The sequence below is a fragment of the Sturnira hondurensis genome, unplaced genomic scaffold (assembly GCF_014824575.4).
Source record: "Sturnira hondurensis isolate 20B ecotype Veracruz unplaced genomic scaffold, ASM1482457v3 Scaffold0020038, whole genome shotgun sequence".
NCBI classification, from domain to species: domain Eukaryota; kingdom Metazoa; phylum Chordata; class Mammalia; order Chiroptera; family Phyllostomidae; genus Sturnira; species Sturnira hondurensis.
Window position 1 is genome coordinate 744,644 of NW_028092669.1, and position 17,618 is coordinate 762,261.

Sequence of the window (17,618 nt, forward strand, 5' to 3'; positions counted from 1 at the left end):
ACAGAGGTTAAAAGAAACCATCTAAAAATGTAAAAACTAAAACTACACCAGAAAAAGTATTTTAGGGGGAGTGTGGTTTATATGTGTGACCACTTTTATAAAAGCTACAGTTATTTTGGTGTCATGAGATAGAATTATTTTCCTTCTTTATTTGCTCTTTGATCATTTCTTTCTTTGTCAAAGCATCATTTGTACTCCACCCAGTACTGGAAACTCTCACCTGAAGAACCAAGTAAAATTGTCACAACAACTTTTCCAGCTGTAGTTATCATGTTGCCAATAAACTCCTTAAGCTTGGAAGCCATGAAGGCAAGTCTGCGGAAGACTTTTAATTTCGTGCTTTCTTCCATCTCGCCTTCAACACCGTGTCCTTCATCGATATCCTCTTCATAGATCAGTGCCTCTTCTGAATCTATTTTTTCTCCTCCAGCCTAAATTAAAAAACAAAAAACAGAAAACACTGCAATCCAGAATTCTGCCCACTCGTGCAGCAGATTATATAGTTTGTAATTTATGGGTCAATGAGGTGATTTCACAAATCTGGAAAAAAAATGTGGATAACCACTTAAGTCTCTCTTACCCAGGTCTCTAGATAGTTCCTGTATAAGTCCAAGGAACTCTAATTTTTACTGGAGAGGTAAACAGGAAACACTCCTAATCATAGGGCCCCTAAAAGCATGTCATCTTCTGAAAGTGAGCTCATTTTTCATGCATGGGATGAGAAATTGTCTAAAACATTTATTAATAATCTTAGCTTTCATTAACCTGGGTCTGGTTCCTAAAATTTACAGTTTGACAGCAGGGTGATGGGAGGTTTAACTATTCATGGCTTTAACTGAAAAGGTAAACCAAATCACTGCTTAGAAAATCTTTTTTTTCTTCAAAGTTTATCTTTATTTCTATTTTAGTGTCTCCTGACCATGGGAGGATGAGTGGTCTAGAGTTAACTGTACCATCACTTCTTGCCCTATTCTTTTAGAGGATGATAGCTGGTTCAATCCTGGACAGTTCAGTGCCTCAGTATAATCATGAGAGATTAAGAAACACATGTACAGAACATACATATATTTCCATGTATTATTTAAACTGGGCATACTACAGTGGTTTTGTTTTGTTTTGCTTTGTTTTTAAAGATTATATAGGAAGTTTTTGGCTAATTAGAATCTTTCCCTAGAAGGGTTAGAATTTTCATAGAGGAATTATAATATAAACCACCCCCTTAAGACAAAAGGAGGCTGTTTTAGATGTATGAAACTTTGGTTGCATTTATCCCTAGGCTGACAGACTTCCTATTTTTAGCCAGACTTGCTTTGGACTCTGGCTGTAGAACCAGCAGAGTTTTTAGGCTCGGTTCAGACATCTGTTTCAGGCTTAAAGAGTGGAGTCTGGTCTCTCTTTTCCCATTTTAAAGGTCTTCCTTGATACATTCAGTTTAGATATTTACATAATATTCACTAACAGTATCTGAACTTCTAATCATGTCCAAGTCACTGATTCGAGGCAGAATAGGAAGGCTGGTACAAAATTCAAGTAAGTTCTGAGTGGACTCGAGGACTCTTAGATCTTATGCTTGCCTAGGAGAGTACAGACCACTTGTGATCTGTTGGCTATAGATACACCCTATCACCCAACATACTCACAGAGACACAGACACAAACAAATTTAATTACAGGCCTATTCAAGTTCATACACCCAAATTGTATTCCACTGTATTCTATCATGACACATTTGTATTTTTCTTGAAAAAAGAAAAGAAGTCTCTCATGCTTATTTCTTAAGATTTTTCTATCTGTACAAAGACTGGTGTATGCCGGTATCTCTAGTAAAAGGTGCACTAATAAACATGTAAATAAGTAGAAAATAAACAAGCTAAATATCTCAAGTGGAAAGTGCTAATCAGAGAATTAAAATAGGGTGACATGATTGTGAGTGACAGGGAGGTTATGTTAGATTCTGAGGTCAGGGGGTGTCTCTCTGAGGAGGTGACATTGAGCTAAAGATCTGAATGTCACAAAGTCACAAAATACATGAAAAATTTTACATAAGAGCATTCCAGGTGGACAGAAGAGCTGGGCAAGAATGCACTGTGGCTTCAGAAAACAGGCACATGTCCCCAGACCTACTTCTTCTTCTACCTCCTTATACTTTCCATTGGAAGCTGATGACCCCACTTCATACTTCACTGAGAGAAGAGGGGTAAGCTTGGGTGAGTTCATCAGCCGACCTTTCTAAAACCCACTAGCAATTCTACTTCTGGGTATTTATCCAAATAAAATAAGAAAACTAATTCACAAAAATGTATGCACCCCTATGTTTACTGTAGCATTCTTTATAATAGCTAAGATATAAAAGTAACCTAATGTCCATTGATAGGTGATAATGAAGATACACACACAGTGGAATATTACACAGCAATAAAAGAGTAAAATCTTGCCATTTGTAACAACATGGATGGTTTTAGAGAATATTATATTAGGTGAAATTAAGTCAGACAGAGAAAGAGAAATATGGTTTCTCCTTCACTTACATGTGGAATCTAAAAAAAAAAAAAGAACAAACAAAGCCAAAAATGATTCATAGAAACAGAGACCAAAGAGATGTCTACCAGAAGGGAGTGGGTGGGGGATAGGTGAACAGATGAATGGGAATATAGCCAATAGTATTGTGATAAGCTTACATCACAGTGACAGATGATAAGTGGGATTAGTGGGATGATCACATTGCAAGGTATGAAAACATCAAATTACTATACTGTACACCTAAAACTAATATAGCCAGTATAATATTATATACCAACTCTACTTTAAAAATAACAGTAAACCTCACCTGTGGAGCAGACACTCAGATCTCTCCCTTTTGTGGCTGTGGATGAGTTGCACATGCTGGGCCACCAAGAGGACAGCCCCAGCCATCTTCCCCTCCCAACCGCATCACCTTGTGCTTCCTTTCTCCCAGATTATACCATCCACAAACAGATATGCCTCCCCATCTCACCTTAGAAAAACACATTTCTTCCAACCCATATTTGCCTGGCAAAACAAAGTTCTTTAAGAGTCAGCTACTTCCCCCACACTTAATTTCCCTTGAACCCACTGTAGCAGAATTTTGATTGCAAACCATTTCACCTAACAAGGGGCATGATGATCTGTTTCACAAGGTAATTCCAAGGGAGATCATAGCCAGGAGGTTACTGAAGTAATTGAAGAGAGGGCAGTAGTGGAGCTGAAGAGAGGGTTGTGTCTTCACAGTGTGTCTTGGAGTTTCAGTTAGCAGGACTAGTTGGTAAATTGATGTGGAGGAAAGATGGGTAAAGGAATATCAAAGATAGTTCCAATATTTTTGTTTCTATTGATGAGATGGGGACAATAATGAAGTGGAGCAGACTGGAGAAATTCAACTCTGAGATGCTTTTCAGGTGTTCCTGTTGGAGGTGTCAGTGGGCAATTAGTATAGCAATCTGGATGCTGGAGTTTGTAAAAACAGGAGAAGTCTAGTGAGGTTCACTGGCATATGGATGGTTTTTAAAATCAGGGGTCTGATGATTACAGAGGTGCTGCCACACTCTGGAACCAGTGTGTCTCTCTAACCTTATCCCCATCTCTTTGCTGAGAAGTATCAAATGCAGGAAACTATGTGGGGAACTACAGTCCACAGGCTCTTTGCCTTGGGACATGCTGCTCCCTTCTTGGCTCCTAAGGCCCCAGCTCACATGCCAGCTCTTTCTTCCACCTGCTCTGTCTTCCCCAAGCAGAGTTACAGGGGAAAAGAAGGTCAATCCTCTGGCATTGTTGCTATGGCACCCACACCACCATCTATACATAAAAGATCTGCTCATGTGATATCTGCTGTTTAATACTCCCTCACAGCAGGTGAGCAACACATTAAAAACCTTCCTCGAAGAAAGAAGTTTGGCCAAAAGCTTCAGTCACTCTGTATTTGAGAAAGGAGATAGAGAGAATACTGCTAAAGCTGCTTGGGTCACAGAAACACACCCATAGCTTTCATAATAAATGACTTATTATTCAATTACAGAATTGCTATGGATGTAGATTAAATCAAGTAAAAATTTATCTGGTCAAGAACTTTTGTGAGCTTAAATAAATGCATTTCCATGACCTCTCTTAGGAGGAACTAGGGACCCTATGATTTTTTATAAACATACCACTGTACTTGATGTTTTTCAGCATTTTTGTACCAAAATCCCTGAGGTCTTCAGTTGAAAATGCTTTCTAAACCTTTCAAGTTGAGAGAGAGCCAAAACTGAGATGTGTTTAACTAGGTGAGCCCCTACTGTCCAGGCTAGGGCCAAAACTGCCATTAGTTACATAGGGCTGGCTTATTAACAGGCAGGCTTTCTTCCCCTAAGTGATCTGTCTGGTGAAGTATAAACACTGGTGCTCTGGAAGAGCATCAGCTCACTCAAACATATTTACTAACAAGCCGCCTTACTTGTTGCGGTTGTACTCTGTACCTGCATTGGAACACAGCTTGATTCTGGCCTTGAAGCTAAGAGGAAGAAACATAATACTGCCTTAGTTCTGCTGGTTCCTGAGCTACCTTAGAAATCAAAGCCCAGGAGACCCTTTATAGTTTAAAAAGTCACATAAAATATTATATATCATTATTGTCTGTGCCAAAATCTAAAACTTAGTTAAAGACATATAAGTCCTTCAAATTCACCTCCTTTAAAAGTTTCTAACTTCAAAATGTGGCCACATCTATCATGGTAATGTCTCTCATGTCCTGAGAGGAACTTCTGTGCAGTATGGACAGCTGCATGCTGTGCAGAATACTCTCTGAACTGGATCAGGCCTAGGTGGAGAGTAGCCCCTGCATCTCAGCTCAAATCTGCCTCTCTCCAGCAGCCCTGTCCCCAACACTCACAGCATTAGCAGTCATTTCCACTCAAATTTGGACAGAGAAGACAATAAACTACTTTTGGTGGAAACCAAACATCCATATTTCTTTACCTCTAAGCACTAAAAGGTTTAGTCTGGGTTGGAATACATACTAAGGATCATCTGGGAATCTTTAAGACGACAGATTACCAAGCTCCTTCCCAAATTTCCTAAACCAGAAACTGTGGGAGTGAATCCAGGGTCTGCATGGACAAAGAGCTGCTGTAGGTGACTCTGAAGCAACCAGTCTAGAATCCATGCACTGGCTGACATCTGCTACCACTGGTTCTACATTCAGCTGACGAGGCAAAATCTAAAATATTTTGTTTGGCTCAGATCCAAGGCAGACTACCTTAATTGGAAAATATGTTGAAGTGATTTATCTGTGGAGCCTCCTTTAGGCTTCAGATGTTAAACCAGAGCTTTTCATGCAGTTGAATCCATTTTTCTCTTCTTTGTGGTTAAAACTAAGCTATTAAAAACATTGCAGTGGAAGTATATCAACATTACAGATAATGAGTCAAAAGATCTGGGAGGCAAAGGGAGTATTTTTCTAAAGTGTATTTTTCAGGAGTTGTTTATTCATTGCTTTATTAAAAGTTAATAATTTATCTTTCCCAAATGAGTTGATCTCAACAGAAGAGGCCATCCACATTTATCTGACTTTAGAAGATAAATGCCACCCATATATCTTTGTGGGAATAAGCAGTGGGGGAGAGTAAGTCCCTTGTTTCTGTGGTGTCATGTATGTTTTGTAAATCTAACAGGACAGAATTGTACAGAAAAAACAAATATTTTCTTCTGTTGCTACACTTGTTTCAGGGAGATTGTTTTTCCAAACTTTTAAGAGCACTTTAAATAGTTCCGTTTCATTTGGAAAAGTGAGTATGTAGATATATGCGCTCGATCACTTTCTACAGAGTAAAGAAAGTTTAATGAAGAACAGGTAAAGACAAACTGAATTATCAGACAGTAACCAGTGAAGTTATCCAGGATAGCAGGATCTATGGAGCTTTAAAAAAATGTCCTAGTACCCAGCACTTTCTGCTGCCTCCCAGAGATTCTGATTGAGTCAGGGATAAGCCTTGCATTAGAACATTTGAAGACGTCCAAGTCAATTTATTGGTGACAAATATTCTGACAGGTATAGGTGTAAGGTGACATCTTGTGGTTTTATTTGCATTTTCTGATGATTAGTGGCTTTGACTATCTTTTCATATATCTATTGGCCATCTGTATGTCCTCTTTACAGAAATGTCTATTCAGGTCCTTTGCCCACTTCTTAATTGGATTATTTGTTTTTTCTGGTGTTGAGTTTTATAAATTTTTTATAAATATTGGATATTGACCCCTTATCAGATATATAATTGGTGAATATGTTCTTTCATTATGTAGGTTGTCTTTTCCATCTTATTGATGGTTTCTTTTGCTGTGCAAAAACTTTTTGGTTTGATATAGTCCCATTTTTTCTTTTGTTTCCCTTGCCCAGGGAAATATATCAGAAAAATATTGCTACAAGTAATGTCTGAGATTTTGCTATCTGCATTTTCTTCTAGGATAAATCAAGAAACAACAAGTGCAGGTGAGGAGGCAGACAAAAGGTAACTCCCATGCAATGTTTGTGGGAATAAAGACTGGGGCAGCCACTGTGGGAAGTGGTATGGTGTTACCTCAAAAAATTAAAAATGGAAGTGCTGTATGACCCAGTGATTCCACTTCTGGAAGTTGCCCAAAGAAACCTGAAACAACAATTTGACACTATGTTCATTGCAGTGTTACTTACAATAGCCAAGATTTGGAAGCAGCCCAAGTGTCCATCAGTAGACAACTGGATAAAAAATCTGTGGTATGTTTATACAATAGTATATTACTCAACAGCAAAAAAAGAAAGAAAAAAATCTTACCCTTTCTAACAGCATGGATGGACCTGGAGAGCATTATGTTAAGTGAAATAAGCCAGTCAGAGAAAGACATGTACTATATGATGTCACTCGTATGTGGAACCTAATGAACAAAGTGAACTAACAAGCAAAATAGAGACAGACTCCTAGATAGAGATCTGGCTGATAGCTGTCAGGGAGGGGTTTGGGGACTGAGTGGGAGGGGTGGAGGAATTGTGGAAAAGAGAAGAGAAAAATCTCATGGACATGGGCAACATGTGTGATGACTGCTGGGGGAGGGTGCAGTGAAGGGTGGAGGAAGAGGGTATTGGGGGATAATTGGTGATGGAAGGAGACTTGACTTGGGGTATGAACATGCCAGTGTAGAATTATGAACCTAAAACCTGAATAATTTTGTTAGCTAGTATCATGCCAATAAATTAAATAAAAAGGAAAACATTTGAATTAAAAATGTTTAATTTTTAATGTAAATAAAAACTTTCAGGTCACATCACCAAGTTAAAGATTGTAACAGTCTTTAAGACCCATCTGAGCATCATTTGAAAGTGAAACAAACAACAATGGAGAATAGAACAATTGGATTCACCATTTATCTTAAATTTTCTTCTTTAAAATTAATCTGTTTAAATTTACTTAGGAGAACATCATAAAAGCAAATCAGTATACACACACATCTGTATTATCTACTCAAAGTTTGTCTTAGGTTGCAAAGGTTATTACTGACCCTCTTATCCTGTAAGAACCAGTTAAGTTTGGCTCTTCTAACTGATACACCCCAGTTCACCCTCTAGAAATAAATAATTCAGAGAATGATGAGAAAAGCAACATTTTGAAGGCAAATGAATCCTTCCTCTTGCTCAAAAGTTTCCCAAAAGATTCAAGATCCATATCATTCTTTGTGAAGGATCTTATTCTTATTCTTTGTGATCTTATAATACAAGATCCTGAGAACACTCAGAGAAAAAGCAGATTGCATCTGACTGCAAGGGTTTGGAATGCACTGTTTCAGTTATTCCCAAAGTCCATGTGATTAAAAAAAGAGATGAAGTTCTGAAAAGCAAAGCAAGAAAATTTGGTGCAACAAAAACAAGATAGAAGTGATCCTTTCCATCATGTGTTCATTGTCTGGTGAGGGACATAGATAGTAAAGAACAAAAGAAAGCACTATGTAGAGTAACTAACAGATTGTGATAAGTGTTATGAATATAACAAAGCAGGTACAGTGACAGGGAGTAATCTGGGAGGGTGGTGGTCAGTGAAGGCCTCTGTGGGAAGGAGGTAACCTGATGAAGGAGAAGGATCCAGCTATTCAATTATTCAGGAAGTGAATTGCACAGCAGAACCAATAAGTTGTCAGTTCTGGATATAGAGAGGACAGCAATATAGTCATGCCATGGAGAGAGGGTGGTAAAGAGCACAGGGTAAGAATGCCAACGTAGAAAGTGTCCAGATCATACAGAACCATGGCTGCCAGCATTAAAAACCTTCATTTTATTCTTGTTTAATGGGAATCAAGTGAAGTGTTTCTTGTGGGGAAATGGCATAATTCTATTTAAAACTTTACAAGAATAATGTAGATGCTGTGTGTGGTATCATAAGACAAGGTAAGAACAGAAGATGAAAGTGGGGAGGTCCATTTGGTGGTAATTTCTGGATCTAATTGAGAAATGGTGATTGCTAGGATGAGGGTTGTGGCAGTGGAGATGGAGAAAAGTGGACCAAATTCAGACAAAATTTGAACATAAAATCCATAGGACTTGCTGACAGTAAAGGACAAGGGACTCAAGGAATTAAGAGTTATACCAGAGTTTCTGGCTCCAGCAACTGGATGGCCAGTGCTTCTGTTAACTTGGAAGGAGAGTTAGGAAGGCTGTGAAAAGAGGTAGGCATGGAAGCTATAGCTCTTGCTCCCAAACAATATTTTGAAAGAAATATGGAGAGCTAATTGACATTAAGTTGGTGACACTTCAATCTCAGGGGTATTTATAGTTTAAAGAACAATGGAAAGCATACAGACCCTCTGGAACTGGAGCAGGGGCAGGGGCACACTTGTTCCTTTCACCTCAGAATGTACCTGACCCTTTTGCCTCCACAGAAAGGACACAGAGCTCTGAGATTTCACAAACACATTTCCCATGTGGGTGTTTTGTTGCTATTTGCAATTCAAAAGTACAAAATATCTTGCCAAATATTCCAAGACAGACCAAATATTCTGAGAATGTTTAAAAAATGTCAATCTAGAAATACTGTTAAAGGTAAAAGGCTACTTCAAAGATTTGATTCCCTTAAAAAATACAGATAATAGGCACACAGTGTTAAATGTTGTTAAATAAATTAACATATGCATGAAAGAAATGGAGATATATTTAATTTTCAATAGTTTTATTTTAATGGCTTAAAAATATTTAAGCTGACTTCCTAATTGCTAGTTCTTTAAGTTGTGTTTACTACCAGTCACATATTCAAGTATAGTCTAGGCAAAGTTTACTCAATTAGCATACTGTCATAATAACATCTCTAGGCCCTGGCTGGTGTAGCTCAGTGGATTGAGCGCAGGCCTGCGAACCACATGATTGTGGTTCAATTCCCAGCCAGGGAACGTGCCTGGGTTGCAGGCCAGTTTCCAAGAACGCGCTTACAAGAGGCAACCATACATTGATATTTCTCTCCTCTCCTTCCCTTCCCCTCTAAAGATAAATAAATAAAATCTTTAAAAAATATTTTATATATTTATCTTTAGAGGGGAAGGGAAGGAGAGAGGGAGAGAAATATCAATGTATGGTTGCCTCTCATGGGTCCCCTGCCAGGAATCGGGAACTGGCCTGCAACACAGGCATGTGCCCTGACTGGAAATCGAACCGCGATCATCTGGTTCACAGGCCCATGCTCAATCCACTGAGCTATGCCAGCCAGGGCAAATAAATAAAATCTTTAAAAAATAATAATATCTCTAAATGGAAGCATATATCACACTCATGGACAGAAAGAATGAACATTGTTAAAATTATCAAAAGCAACCTGCATAGTCAATCTAGTTCCTATCAAAATACCAATGGTGTTTTCCACAGAACTAGAAAAAATAATCCAAAAATTTATATGGAACCACAAAAGACCCTGAATAGGCTCAGCAATCTTGAGAAAGAAGAAAAATGTTGGAAGTATCATGCTACTTGATATAAAACTATACTAAAAGAATATAGCAATCAAAATAGCATGGTAATGGCATAAAGCAGGCACATAGATCAATGGAACAGAATTTTGAGCCCTGTAATATACCCACACTTTTACAGTCAATTAAATTTGACAGAGGAAGCAAGCTCATACAATGGGCTAAAGATAATTTATTCAATAAATGGCCTTGGGAAAATTAGACACATACATGCAGAAAAGTGAAACTAGATCACCTTCTTATATCACACACAAGAAAAACACTCAAAATGAATTAAAGACTTAACTGTAGGACTCAAAACTATAAAACTCATGAAAGAAAAACAGGTAGTAAAATCTGATATTTCTCCTGGAAATTTCTTTTCTGACATATTTCCTTGGGCAAGGGAAACAAAAGAGAAAATAAACAAATGTAACTATATCAAATTAAAAGGCTTTTGCACAGTAAATGAAATGATTAACAGAATGAAAAGATAATTTACAGAATGGGAGTAGATATTTACCAGTGATGCACCTAATAAAGGGTATATATAAAAAATTCATAAAGAACTCAGACATGTCAATGCCAAAAAAATCCAGTTAAAAAGTGGGCTGAGGACCTAAATAGGTATTTCACCAAAAAGGACATACAGATAGCACATAGGCTTATGAGAAGATGGTCAACATCACTAATCACAAGAGAAATACAAATTCAAAACAAAATGAGATATCAGCTCACACCTGTCAGAATGGCTATCATTAATAAATCAACAAGCAATAAGTATTGGTGAGAATGTGGAGGAAAGGGAACTCTTGGGCACTGTTGGTGGGAATGAAGACTGGTGCAGTCACTGTGGAAAACAGTATGGAGCTTCCTCAAAAAATTAAAAATGGAACTGAATTTTGACTCATTGACTCCATTTCTGAGTATACATCCAAACACCAAAACACTAATTTGAAATATGTGTGCACCCATGTGTTCATTGCAGTGTTATTTACAATAGCCAAGGTATGGAAGCAACCCAAGTACCCACAGACAGAAGGGTGGATAAAAAAGTGGTAATACATGCATGCAATGGTACATGACTTGGCCATAAAAAATGAAATTATACTATTTTTTGGCAGCATGGATATAACTAAAGGATATTGTGGTAAGTGAAGTAAGTCAGACAGAGAAAGATAAATACCATCTGATTTTACTCTAAAGAATGAAATAAATAAAAAATCAAAATTGAAATAGACATAGATATAGACAGTGCACTGATGGTTGCCAGAGGGGAGGGATGTTAGTGGTTAGGTGAAAAAGGTAAAGGGATTAAAAGGTACTAACTGATAGTCACAAAATATTCATGGGGATGTAAAGCACAGCATAGGGAATATAGCCAATAATATTGTAATTATTATGTTTGGTGTCAGGTGGATATATTTGAAATATCAGGGGGATCACTGTGTGGAGTATGTGATTGTCTAACCACTGTGCTTGACCATTGAAAATAACATAAAATAGTGGCAAATGTAAACTATAATTTAAAAATAATATTTATGCTATTACTACTACTACTACTACTACTACTACTACTACTACTACTATTAGTAATAACATCCCTGCCCTTCTATGTGACAATGATGCCTTTGACTGACTACCCTATGAGTACGCTCCCCAGGTGTGCCTTATCAGAAGAAAAATGAGTGGGAATCCATGCTGTCACCTTGTGTCCAGTGAGATGTAGCTGGAAGATATTGTGGGGGATAAAGTTAGTCATGGACCCAAACCTAACTAGTCTCTGTGATAAATGCTTGTGCTGATGCTCATACTGTAATATTGAAGATTTCTTGAAGACAGCAGGCCAATGATTCCTCCAAGTAAAAACTTTCCTTTATTTAAATTAATGGCTTCTAAAATCACTAGAATTTAAAGTACACCAAAATTCTGAATGGGTTTAACCCAAAGAAGGCAAATCAAGTTTTTCTGCATTTTGAAAGACATATGACAGTTAAGTTTTTGTCAAGTGTCTGAGAGTGATCTGCAGAGGCAGCAAAAGTAATGAAGTGCAAGGTTTGTGGGGCAGCTGGGCAGCCTTCCAGCTTCTTATCATTGTGGATGGTTCCATGTTTCAGATGATGATGTCAGTGTGCTTGAAAAAATAAGATCTAGAAAATTTAAAGCCGGTGGCTTTGTACTAAATCTCAAGTGAGAACGAAGCAGATGCTGAATGACTAATTAAAAGATGACAATAAAAAGGTTGATTTCTTCCACTCTTAGTTTCTTTAAAAAATAGTAACATGAGTCTCAAAGCTGGAACTTAAAGCACACAGTCCACTTGGTCATCATATGTGACAGAATGCAGGTGCACATTTGTCTAAAGGACGTAAGGTATTAGAAAGGCCAGTGCGGATTTTGAGGTTCAGAATGAAGTTCCAAATAATATCAGTAGGACCTAAATGTTGCATTCCTGAAGTTTTAGCAGATGGTCAATGACTTATACTGGAATGTTCTTTTCATCCTTCATATTTGATTTGTCAGACTATTTAGAAGATGCTTTTCTAAGCAGACCAAGTCATGACTCAAATTCCTACTTGAATAAACATTTAATTTATTATAAATTTGGTTTAATATATATTAAAATACCATTTGCTTCAAAAATAAGTCCCGAAATCTCATTAAATAGCTAGATAAAGTTAAACATATAGAAATATATGACCGATATCAGTTTGTTGAAATTCTATATAGTACGTCATGGCACAGGCAACCTTCCTCTACACAATTCAATTTTCATAACCCAACTTATTTTTAAAGATGTAGGAATATGCATCTTTCTCTCAGTTATGATTTGTAGGTCTTCTTGTGAACTAAAATGAACAAACCAAAAACACCACACATATATCAGATGAAAACCTTCTATGGTATGTGCGGATTTGGTTCCCTTACTAAGGTCTGCTTTCTGTAAAATGTAGGAGCAAGTCAGTCTCCCACCTGCCACTAGTTTCCATCTGCTGCTAGTATCTTTGGTGGGGGGGGGGATCCTTGGATTTGTGATGTCCTTAAAAAACAGTAAACTTGGCTCATCATCAAGTCCATGAAGACTAGGGGAGATTCAAGATTCCTCTCCAGGGATTAATCACTACTTCAGAACGATGGTGGATTTGAAAAAGAATTCTCCAAGGCACCAGTGGATTAATGTTGCCATTTCTCCACTGAGATAAATGAAAGAAGAAACAATGCCAGTAAACACTATTCTTTCAAAGGATCCTTCAAAAACCAAACAATCTAGACTACAAATGCCGAGATTTTTAAGCAGCAGAGAATATGTTGAGGCCTTCAAAATAAATTGCTTTGCTTATTTTGGCTGTGTACTTCTATTCTTTTCAGACTCGAACCAGATTTTTCACATGTAAGACAAATTTTCTCTGTGGATTTATCTCAGATTCACACACCAGCCTGTCCTCTTTGGCCACCTGGTAGGTTGAAATATGTTAAAAAATACAAGTTATTATCTAAATAAGACCAAAACAAATTTAACTGAGAGGAAATCAACCTTATAGTAATGATGTTTAATATTTTTCAAAGCCCCAAATAAGTAATGTTTAGAGTAGCCATCCCTCTTATTTAGTTAAATGATGTGATTAATAATATATAACATATAGATACTTAAACAAATTTCGAGTGGGAGAGAGCTACCATAAGTTTATCTTTGAGAATTGAGTGAAGTCAGGAAAGAAACATGATTTTAAAATTAGCCTATGTAATAGCTTTGTGTCTCTTCTTCATCAACTGTATAAACTTAACTATGACCTAACTTTCATCCTTCTTTTGATTAGTGTAGGTTTTCCTAGCCCTATGGCAAAAGAGGATTTGTCCTTGGAGACAAAATTTCTTTTTGTAAGAGGCTTTGTAATTTATTCATGGTTGTTTGTTACAAATGTTACAGATAGCTTTTTCCCTCCTGAGTACCTCGCCCTCAAACACATCAACCAACTTAACTTTCTCTTATCCTAAAAGGGCCCTGAATGTGAAATTTAAAAATTGCTCTAGTGCCTCTCAAATTGGAGATGAACACATTGAGGAGCAAGCAGCATTTTATTAAGCAACCCAAAGAAGCACACACTGTGGTGCTTGCTGTTTTTCATTTGAGGTGTCATTCAGCAATCATAGCTCTGTGATGTAGGTATTATTATAATTTCCATTTTCCAAAAGGAGAAAGAATAAACAATTTTTTCAGCATCACACAGTCACCATTAGGTTGGTTCTAAGTCAAGTGTCAGAGTCTACTCAATTTCTGACAAATATCCTTATACTCCTTACCTATGATATGAGTATCACTGAAAAACAAGCTTGCCTTTATAAGAAACATTAATAAAAAATGCTAAGACTGGAGAGTTTGAGTTAATAGGTTTACTTTCACTGAACTTGGATAATTTGGGGAAATGGTTATTTAAACCAGATGATTTTCAAAGTTGTAAATACAATAAAAGAAATTTTGAAATGTAAATATAGATACTAAAATATAAAATTTTCTTCTTTTACAATATTTTTATTTAATTATTTTTCAAGTATAGTTTTCTGTCTATTACTCCCATCCCATCCCACCCCCCATCCTCCCCGCTCTCTCCCATTTCCACCCTTCTCAGTTGTTGTCCATGTATCCTTTATATAGGTTCCTCTAAATCCCTCCCTTATTTCCCCTGAAATTCCCTCCCCTCTCCCCTCTGGTCACTGCCAGCCTGTTCTCTATTTCAGTGTCTTTGTTTATATTTTGCTTGCTTGTTTGTTTTGTTGTTTAGCTTCCTGTTAAAGGTGAGATCATATGGTATTTGTTCTTCAGCCTCTGGCTTATTTCACTCAACATAATGCTTTCCAGTTCCATCCATGATGTTGCAAAAGGTAGGAGCTCCTTCTTTCTTTCTGCAGCATACAATTCCATTGTGTATATGTACCATAGTTTTTTGATCCATTCATTTACTGACGGGCACCTAGGTTGCTTCCAACTCTTGGCTATTGTAAATTGTGCTGCTATGAACACTGGGGTGCATAGGTTCTTTGGGATTGGTGTTTTAGGGTTCTTAGGATACAATCCTAGCAGTGGAATTGCTGGGTCAAAAGGCAAGTCCAATTTTAGTTTTCTGAGAAAATTCCATACTGTTTTCCATAATGGTTGTACCAGTCTGCAATTCCACCAACAGTGGACCAGAGTCCCCTTTTCCCCACACCCTCTCCAACATTTGTTGTTTATTGCTTTGTTTATGATAGCCATTCTCACCGGTGTAAAGTGGTATCTCATTGTAGTTTTAATTTGCATCTCTCTGATAGCTAGTGATATTGAGCATCTTTTCATGTGTCTCTGGATCCTCTGTATGTCCTCCTTGCAGAAGTGTCTGTTCAAGTCCTTTCCCCATTTTTTAATTGGGTTAGTTGTCTTCTTAGAGTGAAGTCGTGTGAGTTCTTTGTATATTTTGGAGATTAAACCTTTGTCTGAGGTATCATTGGCAAATATGTTTTCCCATACAGTTGGTTGTCTTTTTATTTTAATGCTGTTTTCTTTAGCTGCGCAGAAGCTTTTTATTTTGATGAGATCCCATTTGTTTATTCTTTCCTTTATAGTCCTTGCTCTAGGGGACATATCAGTAAAAATGTTGCTGCGTGAAATATCTGAGATTTTCCTGCCAATGTTCTCCTCTAGGACTTTAATGGTGTCATGGCTTATATTTAAGTCTTTTATCCACCTTGAATTTATTTTGGTGTATGATGTAAGTTGGTGCTCGAGTTTCATTTTTTTGCATGTAGCTGTCCAGTTCTCCCAACACCATTTGTTGAAGAGGCTATCTTTACCCCATTTTATGATACTGCCCCCTTTGTCGAATATTAATTGACTGTAGAGATTTGGGTTTATTTCTGGGTTCTCTATTCTGTTCCATTGGTCTATGTGCCTGTTTTTATGCCAGTACCAGGCTGTTTTGATTACAGTGGCCTTGTAATACAGTTTGATATCAGGTATTGTGATCCCTCCTACTTTGTTCTTCTTTCTTAACATTGCAGCTGCTATTCGGGGTCTTTTATGGTTCCATATAAATTTTTGAAGTGTTTGTTCTATGTCTGTGAAATATGCCATTGGTACTTTAATAGGTATTGCATTGAATCTGTAAATTGCTTTGGGTAGTATGGACATTTTGATGATGTTAATTCTTCCAATCCATGAACACGGTATACGTCTCCATTTGTTTGTGTCTTCCTTGATTTCTGTCTTCAGTGTTGTGTAATTTTCTGCATACAGGTCTTTAACCTCCTTGGTTAGATTTATTCCCAGATATTTTATTTTTCTTTTTGCTATATCGAATGGGATTTTTTTCTTGATTTCTGCTTCTGCTGATTCATTGTTAGTATACAGAAATGCCTTTGATTTCTGGATATTGACTTTGTATCCCGCTGTTTTGCCAAATTCATTTATTAGTTCCAGCAGTTTTTTGGTAGAGTCTATAGGATTTTCCATGTACACTATCATGTCATCTGCAAACAGTGACAGTTTTGTTTCCTCCTTTCCGATTTGGATGCCTTTTATTTCCTTTTCTTGTCTGATTGCTGTGGCTAGAACTTCCAATACTATATTAAATAGAAGTGGTGAAAGTGGACAACCTTGTCTTGTTCCTGATCTTAGTGGAAAAGCTTTCAGTTTTTGCCCATTCAGTATGATGTTGGCTGTAGGTCTTTCATATATGGCCTTTATTATATTGAGGAATGCTCCCTCTATTCCCACTTTGCTGAGTACCTTTATCATAAATGGGTGTTGTACCTTATCAAAAGCTTTTTCCGCGTCTATTGATATGACCATGTGGTTTTTGTCCTTGCTTTTGTTTATGTGGTGTATTACATTTACTGATTTGCGGATATTGAACCATCCTTGCATCCCTGGGATGAATCCCACTTGGTCATGGTGTATGATCTTTTTGATGTATTGTTGGATGCGATTTGCCAATATTTTGTTGAGGATTTTAGCATCTATGTTCATCAGTGATATTGGCCTGTAATTTTCTTTCTTTGTTGTGTCTCTCTCTGGTTTTGGAATTAGGATAATGCTCGCTTCATAAAAAGAGTTTGGGAGTTTCCCATCATTTTGGATTTTTTGGAATAGTCTGTGAAGAATAGGGGTTAGCTCTTCCTTAAACGCTTTGTAGAATTCTCCTGTGAAACCATCTGGTCCGGGGCTTTTGTGTGATGGGAGTTTTTTGATTACTGCTTCAATTTCATTTGCTGTTATTGGTCTGTTCAGGCTTTCTACTTCTTCTTCATTGAGTTTTGGAAGATTATATTTTTCTAGAAATTTGTCCATTTCACCTAGGTTTTCAAATTTCTTGGCATACAGTTCTTCATAGTAATTCCTTACAATCCCTTCTATTTCTGTGGTATCAGTTGTAATCTCTCCTCTTTCATTTCTGATTGTGTTTATTTGTGTCCTCTCTCTTCTTTTCTTAATGAGCCTACTTAAAGGCTTGTCTATTTTGTTTATCTTTTCAAAAAACCAACTCTTGGATTCATTGATCCTTATAATTGTGCTTTTGGTCTCTATGTCATTTAATTCTGCTCTGATCTTGGTTATTTCCTTCCTTGTACTTGCTCTGGGCTGTCTTTGTTGTTGTTCTTCGAGTTCTTGCAGGCGTCGGGTTAGGTTGTTTGTTTGAA

General features: G+C 37.2%; 1 protein-coding gene across 5 annotated transcripts in view; it reads right to left on the bottom strand.

Moving 5' to 3' along the window:
- PIEZO2 (piezo type mechanosensitive ion channel component 2) overlaps positions 1-17,618 on the bottom strand; it is a 524,101-nt gene that overhangs the window by 205,762 nt on the left and 300,721 nt on the right. For all 5 annotated transcript variants that reach the window (XM_037028556.1, XM_037028560.1, XM_037028559.1 and 2 more), the window contains exon 6: positions 221-431. In XM_037028556.1, the coding sequence (XP_036884451.1) occupies positions 221-431 (211 nt within the window). The remainder of the gene's footprint in view (positions 1-220; positions 432-17,618) is intronic.